This window comes from Thalassophryne amazonica, chromosome 7 (assembly GCF_902500255.1).
Source record: "Thalassophryne amazonica chromosome 7, fThaAma1.1, whole genome shotgun sequence".
Lineage (NCBI taxonomy): Eukaryota > Metazoa > Chordata > Actinopteri > Batrachoidiformes > Batrachoididae > Thalassophryne > Thalassophryne amazonica.
Genome location: NC_047109.1, coordinates 105,543,470 through 105,564,895, shown reverse-complemented (window position 1 = coordinate 105,564,895; position 21,426 = coordinate 105,543,470). Strand labels below are relative to the sequence as shown.

General features: G+C 39.8%; 1 protein-coding gene across 3 annotated transcripts in view; it reads right to left on the bottom strand.

Moving 5' to 3' along the window:
* Positions 1-21,426, bottom strand: part of cobl (cordon-bleu WH2 repeat protein) — a 166,016-nt gene that overhangs the window by 72,939 nt on the left and 71,651 nt on the right. For all 3 annotated transcript variants that reach the window (XM_034175268.1, XM_034175267.1, XM_034175269.1), the window contains exons 6-8: positions 14,973-15,017; positions 14,260-14,348; positions 2,542-2,718 (exon numbers count right to left, since the gene is read on the bottom strand). In XM_034175268.1, coding sequence (XP_034031159.1) covers positions 2,542-2,718; positions 14,260-14,348; positions 14,973-15,017 — 311 coding nt within the window. The remainder of the gene's footprint in view (positions 1-2,541; positions 2,719-14,259; positions 14,349-14,972; positions 15,018-21,426) is intronic.

The following is a 21,426-nucleotide window of genomic DNA, read 5'->3' as shown; positions in this document are numbered from 1 at the left end:
GTGCCTGCTCCCAGACCACCAATAACCAGCAAAAATCTATTTAAGCATAAAAATTCAAAAAGAAAAAATAATATAGCACCTTCAACTGCACCACAGACTAAAACAGTTCAATGTGGTTTATTAAACATTAGGTCTCTCTCTTCTAAGTCCCTGTTGGTAAATGATATAATAATTGATCAACGTATTGATTTATTCTGCCTAACAGAAACCTGGTTACAGCAGGATGAATATGTTAGTTTAAATGAGTCAACACCCCCGAGTCACACTAACTGTCAGAATGCTCGTAGCACGGGCCGGGGTGGAGGATTAGCAGCAATCTTCCATTCCAGCTTATTAATTAATCAAAAACCTAGACAGAGCTTTAATTCATTTGAAAGCTTGTCTCTTAGTCTTGTCCATCCAAATTGGAAGTCCCAAAAACCAGTTTTATTTGTTATTATCTATCGTCCACCTGGTCGTTACTGTGAGTTTCTCTGTGAATTTTCAGACCTTTTGTCTGACTTAGTGCTTAGCTCAGATAAGATAATTATAGTGGGCGATTTTAACATCCACACAGATGCTGAGAATGACAGCCTCAACACTGCATTTAATCTATTATTAGACTCTATTGGCTTTGCTCAAAAAGTAAATGAGTCCACCCACCACTTTAATCATATCTTAGATCTTGTTCTGACTTATGGTATGGAAATAGAAGACTTAACAGTATTCCCTGAAAACTCCCTTCTGTCTGATCATTTCTTAATAACATTTACATTTACTCTGATGGACTACCCAGCAGTGGGGAATAAGTTTCATTACACTAGAAGTCTTTCAGAAAGCGCTGTAACTAGGTTTAAGGATATGATTCCTTCTTTATGTTCTCTAATGTCATATACCAACACAGAGCAGAGTAGCTACCTAAACTCTGTAAGGGAGTTAGAGTATCTCGTCAATAGTTTTACATCCTCATTGAAGACAACTTTGGATGCTGTAGCTCCTCTGAAAAAGAGAGCTTTAAATCAGAAGTGTCTGACTCCGTGGTTTAACTCACAAACTCGTAGCTTAAAGCAGATAACCCGTAAGTTGGAGAGGAAATGGCGTCTCACTAATTTAGAAGATCTTCACTTAGCCTGGAAAAAGAGTTTGTTGCTCTATAAAAAAGCCCTCCGTAAAGCTAGGACATCTTTCTACTCATCACTAATTGAAGAAAATAAGAACAACCCCAGGTTTCTTTTCAGTACTGTAGCCAGGCTGACAAAGAGTCAGAGCTCTATTGAGCTGAGTATTCCATTAACTTTAACTAGTAATGACTTCATGACTTTCTTTGCTAACAAAGTTTTGACTATTAGAGAAAAAATTACTCATAACCATCCCAAAGATGTATCGTTATCTTTGGCTGCTTTCAGTGATGCCGGTATTTGGTTAGACTCTTTCTCTCCGATTGTTCTGTCTGAGTTATTTTCATTAGTTACTTCATCCAAACCATCAACATGTTTATTAGACCCCATTCCTGCCAGGCTGCTCAAGGAAGTCCTACCATTATTTAATGCTTCAATCTTAAATATGATCAATCTATCTTTGTTAGTTGGTTATGTACCACAGGCCTTTAAGGTGGCAGTAATTAAACCATTACTTAAAAAGCCATCACTTGACCCAGCTATCTTAGCTAATTATAGGCCAATCTCCAACCTTCCTTTTCTCTCAAAGATTCTTGAGAGGGTAGTTGTAAAACAGCTAACTGATCACCTGCAGAGGAATGGTCTATTTGAAGAGTTTCAGTCAGGTTTTAGAATTCATCATAGTACAGAAACAGCATTAGTGAAGGTTACAAATGATCTTCTTATGGCTTCGGACAGTGGACTTATCTCTGTGCTTGTTCTGTTGGACCTCAGTGCTGCTTTTGATACTGTTGACCATAAAATTTTATTACAGAGATTAGAGCATGTCATAGGTATTAAAGGCACTGCGCTGCGGTGGTTTGAATCATATTTGTCTAATAGATTACAGTTTGTTCATGTAAATGGGGAATCTTCTTCACAGACTAAAGTTAATTATGGAGTTCCACAAGGTTCTGTGCTAGGACCAATTTTATTCACTTTATACATGCTTCCCTTAGGCAGTATTATTAGACGGTATTGCTTAAATTTTCATTGTTACGCAGATGATACCCAGCTTTATCTATCCATGAAGCCAGAGGATACACACCAATTAGCTAAACTGCAGGATTGTCTTACAGACATAAAGACATGGATGACCTCTAATTTCCTGCTTTTAAACTCAGATAAAACTGAAGTTATTGTACTTGGCCCCACAAATCTTAGAAGCATGGTGTCTAACCAGATCGTTACTCTGGATGGCATTTCCCTGATCTCTAGTAATACTGTGAGAAATCTTGGAGTCATTTTTGATCAGGATATGTCATTCAAAGCGCATATTAAACAAATATGTAGGACTGCCTTTTTGCATTTACGCAATATCTCTAAAATCAGAAAGGTTGAAAATGCTGGTTTGTATAGTTTTTCCAAAGTGTTCGTATCAAATTTTCAACTCTAACACTCTCACCGGATGGTCCTTCATGCTAGCTGTGGTGGGCATTGGGGCCCCAGGCGGTGCTGGAGCTCTCCTCTTCTTCGACTCAGTGCCTGGAGACATCCTGGACATGTCCATTACTGACTGGGACTGGACCAAGGCGGAGGACTGAGATTCAATGCAGGGGACCGCTAACACAGATGATGGACCCTTGATGGCAAAAAAAAAAAAAAAAAACATGCATGTGAGCAGAAATGTAAGCAGATGAAACCTTTAGATATATTCTGCTGTAAATGACGTAAATGATGTACTACATCGGTTACACATCATCAGAATGTGTTGAAAAAACAGTTTTCTGATGTTTCCCAATTAGAAATGTGAGAAAATTAAGTTGTTTAGACACATTCTGATCATGTGCATCTGATGTACATATTTATTATGCATCTGGAAAGTATTCACAGTGCTTCAGTTTTTCCACATTTTGTTATGTGGAAAATGGAAGAAATTAATTTTTTTCCCTCAAAATTCTACACACAATACCCCATAATGACAATGTGAAAAAAGTTTTTATGAGATTGTTGCAAATTTGTTAAAAAATAAAATAAAAAACTAAGAAATCTCATGTACGTAAGTATTCACACTCGTTGCCATGAATCTCAAAACTGAGCTCAGGTGCATCCTGTTTCCACTGATCATCCTTGAGATGTTTCTGCAGCTTCATTGGAGTCCACCTGGGGTAAATTCAGCTGACTGGATATGAACTGGAAAGGCACACACCTGTCTACATACAGTAGTGTTCAGAATAATAGTAGTGCTATGTGACTAAAAAGATTAATCCAGGTTTTGAGTATATTTCTTATTGTTACATGGGAAACAAGGTACCAGTAGATTCAGTAGATTCTCACAAATCCAACAAGACCAAACATTCATGATATGCACACTCTTAAGGCTATGAAATTGGGCTATTAGTAAAAAAAAAAAAAAAAGTAGAAAAGGGGGTGTTCACAATAATAGTAGCATCTGCTGTTGACGCTACAAACTCAAAACTATTATGTTCAAACTGCTTTTTTAGCAATCCTGTGAATCACTAAACTAGTATTTAGTTGTATAACCACAGTTTTTCATGATTTCTTCACATCTGCGAGGCATCAATTTTGTTGGTTTGGAACCAAGATTTTGCTAGTTTACTAGTGTGCTTGGGGTCATTGTCTTGTTGAAACACCCATTTCAAGGGCATGTCCTCTTCAGCATAAGGCAACATGACCTCTTCAAGTATTTTGACATATCCAAACTGATCCATGATACCTGGTATGTGATATATAGGCCCAACACCATAGTAGGAGAAACATGCCCATATCATGATGCTTGCACCACCATGCTTCACTGTTTTCACTGTGAACTGTGGCTTGAATTCAGAGTTTGGGGGTCATCTCACAAACTGTCTGTGGCCCTTGGACCCAAAAAGAACAATTTTACTCTCATCAGTCCACAAAATATTCCTCCATTTCTCTTTAGGCCAGTTGATGTGTTCTTTGGCAAATTGTAACCTCTTCTGCACATGTCTGTTATTTAACAGAGGGACTTTGCGGGGGATTCTTGCAAATAAATTAGCTTCTAACTGTCACAGCACTTACAGGTAAGTCCAGACTGTCTTTGATCATCCTGGAGCTGATCAATGGGTGAACCTTTGCCATTCTGGTTATTCTTCTATCCATTTTGATGGTTGTTTTCCATTTTCTTCCATGCGTCTCTGGTGTTTTGTCCATTTTAAAGCATTTGAGATCATTGTAGATGAACAGCCTATACTTTTTTGCACCTGCATATAAGTTTTCCCCTCTCCAATCAACTTTTTAATCAAACTACACTGTTCTTCTGAACAATGTCTTGAACGTCCCATTTTCCTCAGGCTTTCAAAGAGAAAAGTATGTTCAACAGGTGCTGGCTTCATCCTTAAATATGGGACACCTGATTCACACCTGTTTGTTCCACAAAACTGACGAACTCACTGACTGAATGCCACACTACTATTATTGTGAACACCCCCTTTTCTACTTTTTTTTTTTTACTAATAGCCCAATTTCATAGCCTTAAGAGTGTGCATATCATGAATGCTTGGTCTTGTTGGATTTGTGAGAATCTACTGGTACCCTGTTTCCCATGTAACAATAAGAAATATACTCAAAACCTGGATTAATCTTTTTAGTCACATAGCACTACTATTATTCTGAACACTACTGTATAAGGTCCCACAGCTGACAGTAGATGTCAGAACACAAACCAAGTATGAAGTCAAAGGAATTGTCTGTAGACCTCCAAAACAGGATTGTCCCGAGGCACAAATCCGGGGAAGGGTACAGAAACATTTGTGCTGCTTTGAAGGTCCCAATGAGCACAGTGGCCTCCATCATCTGTAAATCTAAGAAGTTCGGATCCACCAGGACTCTTTCTAGAGCTGGTCACTCGTCTAAACTGAGCAATCAGAGCAGAAGGGCCTTAGTCAGGGAGGTGACCAAGAACCCAATGGTCACTCTGTTAGAGCTTCAGCGTTCCTCTGTGGAGAGATGAGAACCTTTCAATATGACATGTTTGCAGCGATCCACGAATCAGGCCTGTATGGTAGAGTGGCCAGACGGAAGCCACTCCTTAGTAAAAGGCACATGGCAGCCCGCCTGGAGTTTGCCAAAAGGCACCTGAAGGACTCTCAGACCATGAGAAACAAAATTCTCTAGTCTGATGAGACAAAGATTGAGCTCTCTGGCATGAATGTCAGGCATCATATTTGTAGGAAACCAGGTACCATCCCTACAGTGAAGCATGGTGGTGGCAGCATCATGCTGGGGGCATGTTTTTCAGCACCAGGAACTGGGAGACTAGTCAGGATTGAGGGAAAGATGAATGCAGCAATGTACAGAGACATCCTGGATAAAAACCTGCTCCAGACCTCTGATGGTTCATCTCTCAGCAGGACAATGACCCTAAGCACACAGCCATGATAGCAAAGGAGTGGCTTCAGGACAACTCTGTGAATGTCCCTGAGTGGCCCAGACCTAAATCAGATTGAACATCTCTGGAGAGATCTGTAAATGGCTGTGCACCGACACTTCCCATTTAACCTGATAGAGCTTGAAAGGTGCTGCAAAGAGGAATGGGCAAAACTGCCCAATAATAGTTGCGTCAAACTCATCATATTCAAGAAGAAGACTTGCCGAAGGTGCATCAACAAAGTATTGAGGAAAGGCTGTGAATACCTATGTACATGTGATTTATTAGTTTTATTATTTTTAATATATTTGCAAAGACTAAAAAAAAAAAAAAAAAAAAAAAAAAAAAAATTCATGATGTCATCATGGGGTGTTGTGAGTAGAACTTAGCGGGGAAAAAATAAATTTACTCCATTTTGGATTAAGGCCATAAAATAAAATGTGGAAAAAGTGAAGCGTTGTGAATACTTTCCAGATGCAGTGTAAATCCAATTTAAATCCAACAGACCTTTTATTTCTTCAGTGTGTAGTCCTGCTGCAGTTTTTGAACGCAAAGGTTATGCCTATGTGTCTGTTTGTATGACTGCAAAGCTATGGTTTTCCATCTGAGCAACATGAGTCCAAAGCACATTTGAAAGTGTGAACCACCCCACACAGTCAGTCATCTTGGTACAGAGCTGATCTAAGAAATAAACTGCAGCTAAAAGATTAATCCACTTAGGCAAATGCTGTATGACAAAACAGAACAAAGGGAACACAAAGTTCATGCCATTACAATTAACTGGGCCAAAGATGAGTAATAATCATAGCACAAATGGGAGGAGCAAAGTTCTGAAAAGATGATGTTTAACTATTGTATATCTGTTCTGATTGTTATAGCATGTACGATGACATTTCAAAAGGAAGACATTCTTATTCAACGCCCCTGAATTGTCATTCTTCAAGCCTTAGAGGTGGAGCTAGAGAGACAACAATACACTTCAGGTACTTCTGGTATTCAGTGAGACAACAAATATATTACGGGAAACGAAGCATACACTGGACAAATTAAAGTAATGACAAAAAAAACAAAAAAACAATGTTTTTGTTATTTAGATACAAATTAAATCTGTATTAATGATGTTTTTCAGTGTTCAGTTGGCTCTTTCTTACTTTTAACACAATAAATACTTGGTGCAAAATTCCAAACACAATCGAGGCACTAGGCTTTGTGTTTTTGACAAGATGACAGAAAGAAAGAAAGAAAGAAAGAAAGAAAGAAAGAAAGAAAGAAAGAAAGAAAGAAAGAAAGAAAGGGGGTAGGGGAAGACAAAGGTTAAAAAAAAGAAATGTGGGTTGCAAGAACTGGTGATGTTATTTTGAATCCTATAAACATCTTATAATCTACAGCAGCGCCTCAGAGTACGGTGCAGTTCAAAGCTGAAAAATTCACGTGAACTCTCACTGACTTCTTCACCTCCTCACTTCTATGCTTCCCCTCTAGTAAACTAAAAGAAAGCCTGAGAGTATAAAAATCTAACTGTAATGAAAATTCACAGTGAAGGCAAACTCTGTGCAACACACGCAGAGAAATGTGTGCACACATTTCTCTGCGTGTGTTCCACCTGCAGAATGCAGCTTAATTATTCACCAGTTTGCTTAAATACTATGGATGGAATGTTAATTAAATGTCTGACATAGGAGATTGCTTTTTTGTTTAATAGCTGGTGCATGAACATGCTCACCCACTGTGTGTCCTGTGCTCATGTAACTTTTGTCACTACTTCCCACTGTGGGTATCGACTCACAACCTCTGGGATGGGAGGCAAGAACTCTACCTACACGGGCTCGAGCGTGTGTTACTAGATCATCTTTTGGCCTTAGGGAGTGAGGGTTAACTAACTTCGACTGCACAGCACCACCTGCTGGCCTCCGTTACACTCACAGCAGTGACACCCCACACAGAGTCTGATACTGTATGTGCACAAAGCGTGACATCAATGATCGTAATAAGGTGTTGCCCTATAATGTGTTTTGTGCTCAGCGCAGAATTGTGCACAACTATGGTCCACCTGTTACACATAGAAACATTTATTCTTAAGGCAACAAGCACAAAGTAAACTGTTAAGTCTTTAAGCATGCCCAACATTTACAATTATTTTTTTGTTTTTTAATTCTGTGTACAAGGAGGCAGTGACCTCTGCTGATGGAACAGCAGTCTGTTAAGTACAAAAAGCTAACACCAAGATTTCAAACATGCAAAATACAGATGCTGTCAGCATCTGCTAATTTCCTTTTGACCTTGATAAATCATGTCATCTGTGTAAACCTCTTATTTGCATATTTCCTCCCAAACTTTTGTGCGCCCAGATGGACACGTCCCAAATTGCATATTCATTAAGGCAAATGCTCTAAATGGCCAATGCAAACTATTTTGCATGCAATTTTCAGTGCATATGTTTAGTAAATCACCATGCACTTTTATTTTTTGTTTGTTGCACATGCTGTGGTGTTGGTGCATGTTTTAACACATGCAAACTTTAAGCAAATCAGGCCTGAAATGTCTGAATCAATTCCTAAAAATCCCCCATTATTAGAAACTCATCCAATTAATCAGCAGGTTAAAGTGCTAGCTGGTCTTTAATAACCGTGTAATGCTACTAAAAGCATCAACAACATAATTTATATTTACATGATAATATGCTAAAGAAGAGTCAAGCACTCATGTTTTCTGAACAATGACTCAATCTACAGCAAATCATTAAACTACTATGTTATTAAATAATCACTTATGTCAGTGGTTCCTAAAGTGTGGGCATAACCACACACACACACCATCTAATGAACAATTACATAGGAAGATTGGCTTTTAGTGCTAAACTGCCCAAGGTAGGGTAATCTGATGCCTTCGAGCTGATAACTGTGTGGGTGTGTACTCCTTTCCTGCATGTACGCATGTGAGTCTGATATACAGATACAGATTTTTTAATCGTCATTGTAACCATTACAATGACAGGGTAAGGTGCAGCTTTTCAGTGCAACTATAAAGCTGAGTAAACCACATGCAGACTTGAAAGTTCTAGAGAAGAAAACAAAAATCATAAAATTTAGATTGAAAAAGGCATGTCCAGCACGCAAAAGAAAAAATATAAGTACCTAATAGCAAAAAAAATATTACATATATAAAAAAAAGAGAAAAGTAAGTACAAAACTGTGGATATTTTTGTGGCAGTGGATACTGCACATAGACAAATATATCACTCATTTCAAGTGTGACATGTGACATGGCAATTAGGTTCCATTGGCATTCAAAGCTCTAACAGCAGTTGGGTAGAAACCATTTTTCAATCTATTTGGCCGTAATGGCCTTGTTCCATCTGCCTGATGTGAGTAGCTCAAACAGAGAGTGTCCAGGGTGGGATGAGTCTCTTAGGACAGTGTTGGTTCTCCTGAGACAGTAAGAGTCATGAAGGTCCCCCAGTGTGGGTAGAGGGCACCCAGTGATCTTATCTGCTATTTTGGTAACCCTCTGGAGCTCTTTCCTCTTTGCCCTGTGCAGCTGACAAACCACGTACAAAGGCAGTATGTGAGGATGCTCTCCGTGACAGAGTGATAAAAAGACACAAGCAATCTCTGGTTTATGTTATTTTTCATGGCGATTCTCAGAAAGTGGAGTCTTTGCTGTGGCTTCTTTCCCAAGTGTGTGGTGTTCCTGTCCCAAGTCATTTTTTCCTCTATGTGGACTCCCAGGAAACAGAACTCCCTGACCCTTTCCACACAGGTCCCCCAATAATAATGGGCTGAATGTCTGTTTTGTTTCTCCTGAATTCTATGATTAGCTTCTTGGTTTTGCATGTGTTCAGGAGCAGGTTATTTTCTCTACACTACAACATCAGCTGTTCCACCTCATCCCGGTAGGCAGACTCATCTCCTCCAGTGATACAGCCTATCACTGTGGTGTCATCCGCATACTTAATGAAGGTGCTGCTGGTGTGGATAAGGGTGCAGTCAGAGGTGTAGAGGGTGAAGAGCAGCAAGCTCAGCACGCAGCCATGAGGGGACCCAGTGCTGAGTGTGAGAGCTGTGGATATGTGGTGGCCAATCCTGACTCTGTGAGTGATCTGACAGATAACCCTCAATGGTTACAAAAAAAGGTAGAAAAGACCAGCTGCACCGTAGCTCACTGGATTGTGCAATATGGCCATAACTGCTTATCCAAAATTAAAGTTTACAAGTTCACATTCATCCACCTTTCAACTAATTACTTTGTTACAGCGCATCCAGAAAGTATTCCCAGCACTTCACTTTTTCCACATTTTGTTACATTACAGCCTTAATCCAAAATGGAGTAAATTAATTTTTCCCCTCAAAATTCACGACCCCATAATGACAACATGAAAAGTTTTTTCAAATTTTTGCAGTTATTAAAAAAAAAAAAAAAAAAAAACTAAGAAATCACATGTACAAAGTATTCACACCCTTTGTTCAATACTTTGTTGATGCACCTTCGGCAGCAATTACAGCCTCAAGTCTTCTTGAATATGATGCGAAACACTTGGTGCACCTATCTTTGGGCAGTTTTGCCCATTCCTCTATGCAGCACCTCTCAAGTTCCATGATGTTGGATGGGGAGTGTCAGTGCACAACCATTTTCAGATCTTTCCAGAGATGTTCAGATTCAGGTCTTGGCTCTGGCTGGGCCACTCAAGGACATTCAGAGAGTTGTCCTGAAGCCACTCCTTTGATATTTTGGCTGTGTGCTTAGGGTCATTGTCCTGCTGAAAGATGAGCCACCAGAGGCCAAGAGCGCTCTGGAGGAGGTTTTCATCCAGGATGTCTCTGTCTGAGAGTCCTTCAGGTGCCTTTTCAAAAACTCCAGGTGAGCTGTCATGTGCCTTTTACTAAGGAGTGGCTTCCGTCTGGCCACTCTACCATACAGGCCCGATTGGTGGATTGCCGAAGAGATGGTTGTCCTTCTGGAAGGTTCTCCTCTCGCAACAGAGGAAAGCTGGAGCTCTGACAGAGTGACAATCAGGTTCTTGGTCACCTCCCTGACTAAGGCCTTCTCCCCCGATCACTCAGTTTAGATGGGTGGCCAGCTCTAGGAAGAGTCCTGGTGAATCCCAACTTCTTCCATTTACAGATGATGGAGGCCACTGTGCTCAATGGGACCTTCAAAGCAGCAGAAATGTTTCTGTACCCTTCCCCAGATTTGTGCCTGGAGACAATCCTGTCTCAGAGATCTACAGACAGTTCCTTTGACTTCATGCTTGGTTTGTGCTCTGACATGCACTGTCAACTGTGGGACCTCACCTTATACAACCCCAATTCCAATGAAGTTGGGATGTTGTGTAAACTGTAAATAAAAACTAAATATGTAGATATGTGTGTGCCTTTCCAAATCATGTCCAATCAACTGAATTTATTTCAACTGTACTCCAATTAAGTTGTTGAAACGATCAGTGGAAACCGGATGCACCTGAGCTCAATTTTGAGCTCCATGGCAAAGAGGTATTTTGTGTAGAATTTTGACAAAAAAAAAAGCATTTGTTTTGGATAAGGCTGTAACATAGAAAATGTGGAAAAGTGAACTGCTGTGAATAGTTTCCGGATGTACTGTATACTATTGTTGCTTTCAACACCAAAACAATAAATAAGGGAAAATGTCCAAGCACAAGCACCAGATGAAGACAATAAAACAAAGAAGATGATCAAGACCACGAAAACAGAGTCGATGTTTCAATTTTGGAAAAGCAGCTGCTCAATGTTGAGAGAAGCAAAGACAACAAAGAAGCTGGAGGATGGAGACTTCAAACAAAGAAGCTTTGAGGTTTTTGACACTGTGATAAACAAGAGTTTTCCAGGCCGGGCAGTGTTTGAGCTAACCCAATCAAACACGGTATTAATCTGAGTTGTGGCACAGATGCTGCTGCTACAGGTCCAGAGTTTTAAAACTGAATTCAAGTGACTGAGTTATGCACATAACAGGTGGGGAGTTACTTAATGCGGCCTCTAAACACACAGCTGGTTTAACGTGTTACAGACGTAAATACGGACAATTCCCTGTAGGCACAGTTTGTGTCTACAAATATGTACTATTGTATATGTAATCTTAAAAGGATTATTTTTTAAATGTGACATTTATTGAGTTGTCTCACTCACCAACCACTTGTACATAACTCTGGTTTACTGTAAATGTTGAAACTTGTCATTGTCATTATCTGCATTTTATAAATAATGATCAAAAGGCAGAGTACAGACAACTCATGATAAAAAGTACATAGGTATATGGTGTATTACGAATATCTATTTTGTCCAGTATGCATATGGAGGAAATGGAAGTGGTGGATAGGAGATCTGAGGACCACTGCTGTTCTTTTCCGCCCTTTAGACTTGTGATAAAGAGGCTACCAGACTGTTGACAAAAACTAGAATAAACTGCTGCCATCTAGAGGACAACATATGTAGATACAAATAAAGCCAACTTGTGTAGGAGCTGAGTTTGAAGGATGAAATTCGATTTTTCTTATAATTTCTAATAAAATCTGAAATGATCATTTACTTTCTATACCTGCTTACTCCAATCAAAGGTCACGAGGAGACTTGAGCCCAACCCAGCAATCACAGGGCGAGAGGCAGACTACTCACTGTACAGGATGGACCACAGACAAACATTTACAATCTCACCTACAGTCAATTTAGAGTCACCAATTCACCAAACCTGCATGTCGTTTGAAGTGGGAGGAAGCCAGAGCACTTGCACGCAAACACAGGCACAACCTGCAAACTCCACACAGAAAGGACCAGGTGGGAAGCGATCCCATGACCTTCATGCTGTGAGGCAACAGCGCTAACGAAACACCGCACCACCCCCTGAATTATCCACTCTAAATATTCTACATTATAAATATATATTTAAAAACCTACTCAAATTCTTGGTAATGTGTGAAAGTTGTGAATTAACCCAGGAAATTATTTAGCAGTGGTGAGATGTTTTATGAAGAAAACAGGTAATAGGTCAGGAATCTATTTTGAACTAACAGAGTAGGCCAGAGGTCATGTGATCACTCCTGTCAAACCAGATAGCTACATGTAGATGTTGAAATTAAAACATTTGATTGCAGGTACCAACAGTCACCATGCAACATCATAAATTGGCCCCTATTTTGATCATCATGCCTACTGTCCAAGTCCAACTGGGGCATGTACTCAATCTCACCATTTACATGGTACATAATCTGAGCTCAAAGTTGGGCACAGGTTGCAAAGGGGTTGTATTTACCCTTTTAGCCCTCTGGGGTCCAGGGATATTTTCTTGATTTTACCTTACGTTCAATAATTCCCCTTTTAATGTTCTTTTATTTAGGATAATGCCCATGTGTTGCCTATCAAAATGTTCACAACAATTTCAGGTTTCAGAATATGTATCATATTTGTCTAGAACACTATGTGTAGAAATAATATGGCTCTAAATCTGAAAAAAAAATTCAATGTATTTTAGACAATTCTTCAGATATATTGAAAATGTACCTTTATTCATGTTGATGAACTGTTCTGGTCCTAGAAATGGGTTCTAACACTAAAGTTGCAAGCTCAAAAAGTAGGGTAATATATAAAAAATTGTAGAAATTGGATATGAAAATATCCAATTTCATTCTTTTGAGTATGCTGTTATCCATCACTATGCATTTATCAAATGTTAGAGGTACCATATGTTGCATATCAAAATGATCATTAGAATCTCCACTTTCCGAATATGCAACATCTATTTATGTAGAACACTCTATGCAGCATCCTGTGTCAGTGAGATGTTTTGTAGCAACTTAATGGATTTGCATCAAAGCATCAGTGCCTACCAGCAGACACTGAAGCTCCCTGAAGTGAACCACCCAAGAAGTAAGGTGATGTTTTGGTTTGTACACATTTTTCAACCAACATACCCATGGGGACAGAGACGCACACACATGGCAATTTAAAGGATGTGGACATTGCGTGTAAAAAACACAGCTGCATTCGATGGAAACTACCAATGACACTTTACGCTGGATTGTCTTTGATGTTATTACGCACTGATCGCAGAAAAGCCAATTAGCATAAAAACAGTACTTCCTAAAGTCATAAAATCTGACAGTATTGAAACTAACAACTTGGTTGGTAAGGTTAGACCTTACTTGTGCGAAGCGCCTTGAGGCAACTTTGTTGTGATTTGGCGCTATATAAATGAAATAAGTTGAACTGAATTGATCTTGGAGAAGTGATACCTGGGGTACAACACAATGCAGTTCAGTACAACTGTATGTTTGGCTTGTGTATTCGCTCAATGATTAGTATACTTTATACGGAAGTATTAGGTTGGAGCCCATCAGAAGAAATTCAAACTTGGAGTCTTACTGTTTCTACAGCCATTGTGTAATGTTCTTTCTGTATGTTTCTACAGCCAATGTGTAATGTTCTTTCTGTACATTCTGTGCCACTGTGCATTGCACAGGTGTTTAGTTGGTATATAAGGCATGAAACATACTGTTGTGGTTTGGTGTTAACCCCAGGTTTTGACTGCTTTACTGTGAAAGCACGACTGGTGCCACGTTGTTTTATGGATTTTAAGCCCTTATTACTGCAATAAATAATGACCCTTTTAACACCAAGACGACATCCACTGACTTACTGAACAACAAGCTGATGGTAACTAGTCACTGTAATCAAATTACAGTACATCTTAGCGAGTCAACCAAGTCATTCCTGGGGCTAAACATCTCAGCAGCCCAGTAGACGACTGGGCTCCTACACTTACCTTGGATTTTGATGTCCTGAAGTGGAAAATTCCCATCAGACCTTTTTTCTCTCCTCTGCCCAAACTGCTAGTACTGGAGCGGAGTGAGTCTGGTTGAAGACAGAATTATTTTATCAAGGATTTAGCAACTGGTAAACGATGCACAACACACAGAATTTTAGGTTGAAAACAAAATTTACCCGAAGAAGGACAATGAAACTGAATCATAGGAAAGTAACAGTACATTCACATAAAAATCCATTTAATTTGATTGTGATGCAAAGCAATTAAATTCCTTCAGCAGAAACACTGCATAATAGGATGTCTTTTGAAAACATCAAGGTAATTTAATGATATCTCATATGAATATATTTTGGAGTGCTCTCAACCTGTTTTTATATGCAAAGAAATAAGGATCCAGAAAACTTATATCATTTACATCAGTAGAGGGTGGTAGAGCATTATTTTTCCTCACCGTACACTCCAAATTAATCTTCACAGTTCATAATTCAACATGACATTAGAATTTCTATTACTATTCCAGACATTATTTAAGAACACAAAGGGAAGAGAAAGTAAAACAAACACACCCACACATACAACACAGCAATGTCATTCTGACAGTTCTCACAGACAGACAGATATAAAGATAGACAGGTGGAGTGAGGACAGGTAGAAGGATGTGTCTGGATATTGGTACAAACCAACAGCAATAAAACATTTTTTTAAAATACCTGAGTAGTTAAGTGCAGGTGCAGAAGCCATTTTAGGCCGGAGAGCTGGAAGAAAAACAAACATCACTTAAAGAAAACAGACTTTCACCTACAACCAACCCGTTCAGTAGGAAACATGCTAGGTTTTAGGCTTAGACAGGGCTGCTCTCTTACAGTTGTCTTTTCAAACAGCTTATTAGTGTTTATCAAAAGGAACTAGTAATGCGTGTTTTAATGAATCGTGACATAAATGGAATACTTTATAGATTTAACTAAACAGTGTAACTGTAAATGGTTGATTTTGTAATGTAATTTCAATTTATTTTTATTTATATAGTGCCAAATCACAACAAAGTTGTCTCAAGGTCCTTCACACAAGTATGGTCTAACCTTACCAACCAATGTAGTATTTTGTAATGACAGAATATTATTTGCCAATAAAAATTACACAATTTTCCAAATGATAACTGGTTATATTCTTGGCCATAAACCAGAAACTTGTTCTCAAAGATCACACACACTCTCCGACACGGACATTTGGGTGTTGCCATGAAAAAGAACTATAAACTACAGATCTCTAACTATAATATTCCTATTGCAAAAACAAACAAACACAGGGATTATCTAAAGGAGCAGCCGCACAAAGGCAATAAAGTGCACACAAACACACACCAATCTTTACTGTGTCTCCTCTGTAGTACCGGCAGCCTGGTGGTTTCATATTGACTCTGAAATATTATATTTGCACTATGAAACTACGTTTATTGTGATGTTTACAAGATGTATACATTTTCTTCTTTATCAGGGTTGATGGTGTTTAAAGAGACATGCACCCCAACAGGGATGACAACTTACAGCCCAGTCACATGGCATATGACAATTTCTGAATGAAGGGAAGAAAGTAAAAAAAAAAAAACAAATCGTTGACAAAAGGTGGATGAACAAGCTTTATCACAGAATAGCCTGCAAATCAAGAGCACAAAAGGGATGAAAGAGGAACAAAACAAAACCAAAGCTAATGTTGATCTCAGTGCTTTAAACGAAACACGCCTGGAGCCACAGCTGGCGCAGTGTGTGTCTGCATCTCTGCGTTCCAGGAATCAGTGCTGGGACGGAGCTCATGGCGCCTGAGTCCTGGAGAAACTGCAAACAGAAGCGCGTGATCGGGCCCACTGTGGAGATCTGTGCGCACGTTGGTGGGCCCACTTGCTCCAACTCCTTGTCCAAAACAAAAGAGGGATCATCTCCTTCATCGTCAGAATCCTCACTGTCTGACGACATGCTGGGCTCCATCTTGCTCCAATTAAAAAAAAAAATGCTGGTGTGCCGTGGTGGCTCTATCAATCAATCAATCAATTTTTTTATATAGCGCCAAATCACAACAAACAGTTGCCCCAAGGCGCTTTATATTGTAAGGCAAGGCCATACAATAATTATGTAAAACCCCAACGGTCAAAACGACCCCCTGTGAGCAAGCACTTGGCTACAGTGGGAAGGAAAAACTCCCTTTTAACAGGAAGAAACCTCCAGCAGAACCAGGCTCAGGGAGGGGCAGTCTTCTGCTGGGACTGGTTGGGGCTGAGGGAGAGAACCAGGAAAAAGACATGCTGTGGAGGGGAGCAGAGATCGATCACTAATGATTAAATGCAGAGTGGTGCATACAGAGCAAAAAGAGAAAGAAACAGTGCATCATGGGAACCCCCCAGCAGTCTACGTCTATAGCAGCATAACTAAGGGATGGTTCAGGGTCACCTGATCCAGCCCTAACTATAAGCTTTAGCAAAAAGGAAAGTTTTAAGCCTAATCTTAAAAGTAGAGAGGGTGTCTGTCTCCCTGATCTGAATTGGGAGCTGGTTCCACAGGAGAGGAGCCTGAAAGCTGAAGGCTCTGCCTCCCATTCTACTCTTACAAACCCTAGGAACTACAAGTAAGCCTGCAGTCTGAGAGCGAAGCGCTCTATTGGGGTGATATGGTACTACGAGGTCCCTAAGATAAGATGGGACCTGATTATTCAAAACCTTATAAGTAAGAAGAAGAATTTTAAATTCTATTCTAGAATTAACAGGAAGCCAATGAAGAGAGGCCAATATGGGTGAGATATGCTCTCTCCTTCTAGTCCCCGTCAGTACTCTAGCTGCAGCATTTTGAATTAACTGAAGGCTTTTTAGGGAACTTTTAGGACAACCTGATAATAATGAATTACAATAGTCCAGCCTAGAGGAAATAAATGCATGAATTAGTTTTTCAGCATCACTCTGAGACAAGACCTTTCTGATTTTAGAGATATTGCGTAAATGCAAAAAAGCAGTCCTACATATTTGTTTAATATGCGCTTTGAATGACATATCCTGATCAAAAATGACTCCAAGATTTCACAGTATTACTAGAGGTCAGGGTAATGCCATCCAGAGTAAGGATCTGGTTAGACACCATGTTTCTAAGATTTGTGGGGCCAAGTACAATAACTTCAGTTTTATCTGAGTTTAAAAGCAGGAAATTAGAGGTCATCCATGTCTTTATGTCTGTAAGACAATCCTGCAGTTTAGCTAATTGGTGTGTATCCTCTGGCTTCATGGATAGATAAAGCTGGGTATCATCTGCGTAACAATGAAAATTTAAGCAATACCGTCTAATAATACTGCCTAAGGGAAGCATGTATAAAGTGAATAAAATTGGTCCTAGCACAGAACCTTGTGGAACTCCATAATTAACTTTAGTCTGTGAAGAAGATTCCCCATTTACATGAACAAATTGTAATCTATTAGACAAATATGATTCAAACCACCGCAGCGCAGTGCCTTTAATACCTATGGCATGCTCTAATCTCTGTAATAAAATTTTATGGTCAACAGTATCAAAAGCAGCACTGAGGTCTAACAGAACAAGCACAGAGATGAGTCCACTGTCCGAGGCCATAAGAAGATCATTTGTAACCTTCACTAATGCTGTTTCTGTACTATGATGAATTCTAAAACCTGACTGAAACTCTTCAAATAGACCATTCCTCTGCAGATGATCAGTTAGCTGTTTTACAACTACCCTTTCAAGAATTTTTGAGAGAAAAGGAAGGTTGGAGATTGGCCTATAATTAGCTAAGATAGCTGGGTCAAGTGATGGCTTTTTAAGTAATGGTTTAATTACTGCCACCTTGAAAGCCTGTGGTACATAGCCAACTAATAAAGATAGATTGATCATATTTAAGATCAAAGCATTAAATAATGGTAGGGCTTCCTTGAGCAGCCTGGTAGGAATGGGGTCTAATAAACATGTTGATGGTTTGGATGAAGTAACTAATGAGAATAACTCAGACAGAACAATCGGAGAGAAAGAGTCTAACCAAATACCGGCATCACTGAAAGCAGCCAAAGATAACGATACGTCTTTGGGATGGTTATGAGTAATTTTTTGTCTAATAGTTAAAATTTTGTTAGCAAAGAAAGTCATGAAGTCATTACTAGTTAAAGTTAATGGAATACTCAGCTCAATAGAGCTCTGACTCTTTGTCAGCCTGGCTACAGTGCTGAAAAGAAACCTGGGGTTGTTCTTATTTTCTTCAATTAGTGATGAGTAGAAAGATGTCCTAGCTTTACGGAGGGCTTTTTTATAGAGCAACAGACTCTTTTTCCAGGCTAAGTGAAGATCTTCTAAATTAGTGAGACGCCATTTCCTCTCCAACTTACGGGTTATCTGCTTTAAGCTACGAGTTTGTGAGTTATACCACGGAGTCAGACACTTCTGATTTAAAGCTCTCTTTTTCAGAGGAGCTACAGCATCCAAAGTTGTCTTCAATGAGGATGTAAAACTATTGATGAGATACTCTATCTCCCTTACAGAGTTTAGGTAGCTACTCTGCACTGTGTTGGTATATGGCATTAGAGAACATAAAGAAGGAATCATATCCTTAAACCTAGTTACAGCGCTTTCTGAAAGACTTCTAGTGTAATGAAACTTATTCCCCACTGCTGGGTAGTCCATCAGAGTAAATGTTATTAAGAAATGATCAGACAGAAGGGAGTTTTCAGGGAATACTGTTAAGTCTTCTATTTCCATACCATAAGTCAGAACAAGATCTAAGATATGATTAAAGTGGTGGGTGGACTCATTTACTTTTTGAGCAAAGCCAATAGAGTCTAATAATAGATTAAATGCAGTGTTGAGGCTGTCATTCTCAGCATCTGTGTGGATGTTAAAATCGCCCACTATAATTATCTTATCTGAGCTAAGCACTAAGTCAGACAAAAGGTCTGAAAATTCACAGAGAAACTCACAGTAACGACCAGGTGGACCATAGATAATAACAAATAAAACTGGTTTTTGGGACTTCCAATTTGGATGGACAAGACTAAGAGACAAGCTTTCAAATGAATTAAAGCTCTGTCTGGGTTTTTGATTAATTAATAAGCTGGAATGGAAGATTGCTGCTAATCCTCCGCCCCGGCCCATGCTACGAGCATTCTGACAGTTAGTGTGACTCGGGGGTGTTGACTCATTTAAACTAACATATTCATCCTGCTGTAACCAGGTTTCTGTTAGGCAGAATAAATCAATATGTTGATCAATTATTATATCATTTACCAACAGGGACTTAGAAGAGAGAGACCTAATGTTTAATAGACCACATTTAACTGTTTTAGTCTGTGGTGCAGTTGAAGGTGCTATATTATTTTTTCTTTTTGAATTTTTATGCTTAAATAGATTTTTGCTGGTTATTGGTGGTCTGGGAGCAGGCACCGTCTCTACGGGGATGGGGTAATGAGGGGATGGCAGGGGGAGAGAAGCTGCAGAGAGGTGTGTAAGACTACAACTCTGCTTCCTGGTCCCAACCCTGGATAGTCACGGTTTGGAGGATTTAAGAAAATTGGCCAGATTTCTAGAAATGAGAGCTGCTCCCTCTAAAGTGGGATGGATGCCGTCTCTCCTAACAAGACCAGGTTTTCCCCAGAAGCTTTGCCAATTATCTATGAAGCCCACCTCATTTTTTGGACACCACTCAGACAGCCAGCAATTCAAGGAGAACATGCGGCTAAACATGTCACTCCCGGTCCGATTGGGGAGGGGCCCAGAGAAAAATACAGAGTCCGACATTGTTTTTGCAAAGTTACACACCGATTTAATGTTAATTTTAGTGACCTCCGATTGGCGTAACCGGGTGTCATTACTGCCGACGTGAATTACAATCTTACCAAATTTACGCTTAGCCTTAGCCAGCAGTTTCAAAGTTCCTTCAATGTCGCCTGCTCTGGCCCCCGGAAGACAATTGACTATGGTTGCTGGTGTCGCTAACTTCACATTTCTCAAAACAGAGTCGCCAATAACCAGAGTTTGATCCTCGGCGGGTGTGTCGTCGAGTGGGGAAAAACGGTTAGAGATGTGAACGGGTTGGCAGTGTACACGGGGCTTCTGTTTAGGGCTACGCTTCCTCCTCACAGTCACCCAGTCAGCCTGCTTTCCCGGCTGCTCGGGATCTGCCAGGGGGGAACTAACGGCGGCTAAGCTACCTTGGTCCGCACCGACTACAGGGGCCTGGCTAGCTGTAGAATTTTCCACGGTGCGGAGCCGAGTCTCCAATTCGCCCAGCCTGGCCTCCAAAGCTACGAATAAGCTACACTTATTACAAGTACCGTTACTGCTAAAGGAGGCCGAGGAATAACTAAACATTTCACACCCAGAGCAGAAAAGTGCGGGAGAGACAGGAGAAGCCGCCATGCTAAATCGGCTAAGAGCTAGTAGCTACGCTAACCTAGCGGATTCCTAAAAACACGCAAAGTGAATAATGTGTAAATAATTTAGAGGTGATTCAGCAGAAGGAGTGCTTTAGTTAAGGCACGTAAAGATTACACTGGGAAACAAATCGTAATCTAGATAACTAGATCAATCTAACTGCGCAGATTAAACAGCTAACAGATACAGAAAAACACAGCTGTGCTCCGGAACAGGAAGTGATACAATCTATCACTGTATTACATTACTAGGCCATATATATTGATTTATAACAGAAAACTGTCAAAAGCGGGAATAAATATAAGGGTAAAGATGATTGAATATATCATCAGAGCAGTAAATTTATCAGTCCGTGTGAACGCTGCGCATCGACTCCTCATGTGCGGTTATTCCACCAGCTGATCACTGATCCACAATGTGAATTCTGCCTCCCAGAACAGCTCTTTATATAATCATCTGAATCATCTACCTGTTGCCACATGTACATAAGGGCTGGATTGTCATTCCTACACTCATACCATTATATTTAATAAAAAATAAGCATAAGCAGGAGCTGCTGCTGCTGCTGCGTGCAAGTACCGTACATTTTTTTTGTTGTTTTAAATTCAGCAGTTGCTTGTGGCAAAATAATTACGTTTGTCACCGACCCTCCTAAATTTTGATCACAACATGTCATCATTTTTTCGCTCAGTCCTACTTGTATGTATAAAAGGGAATTGTAAAGTTGTAAGGGACAGTGTATTGTGTGGGAACA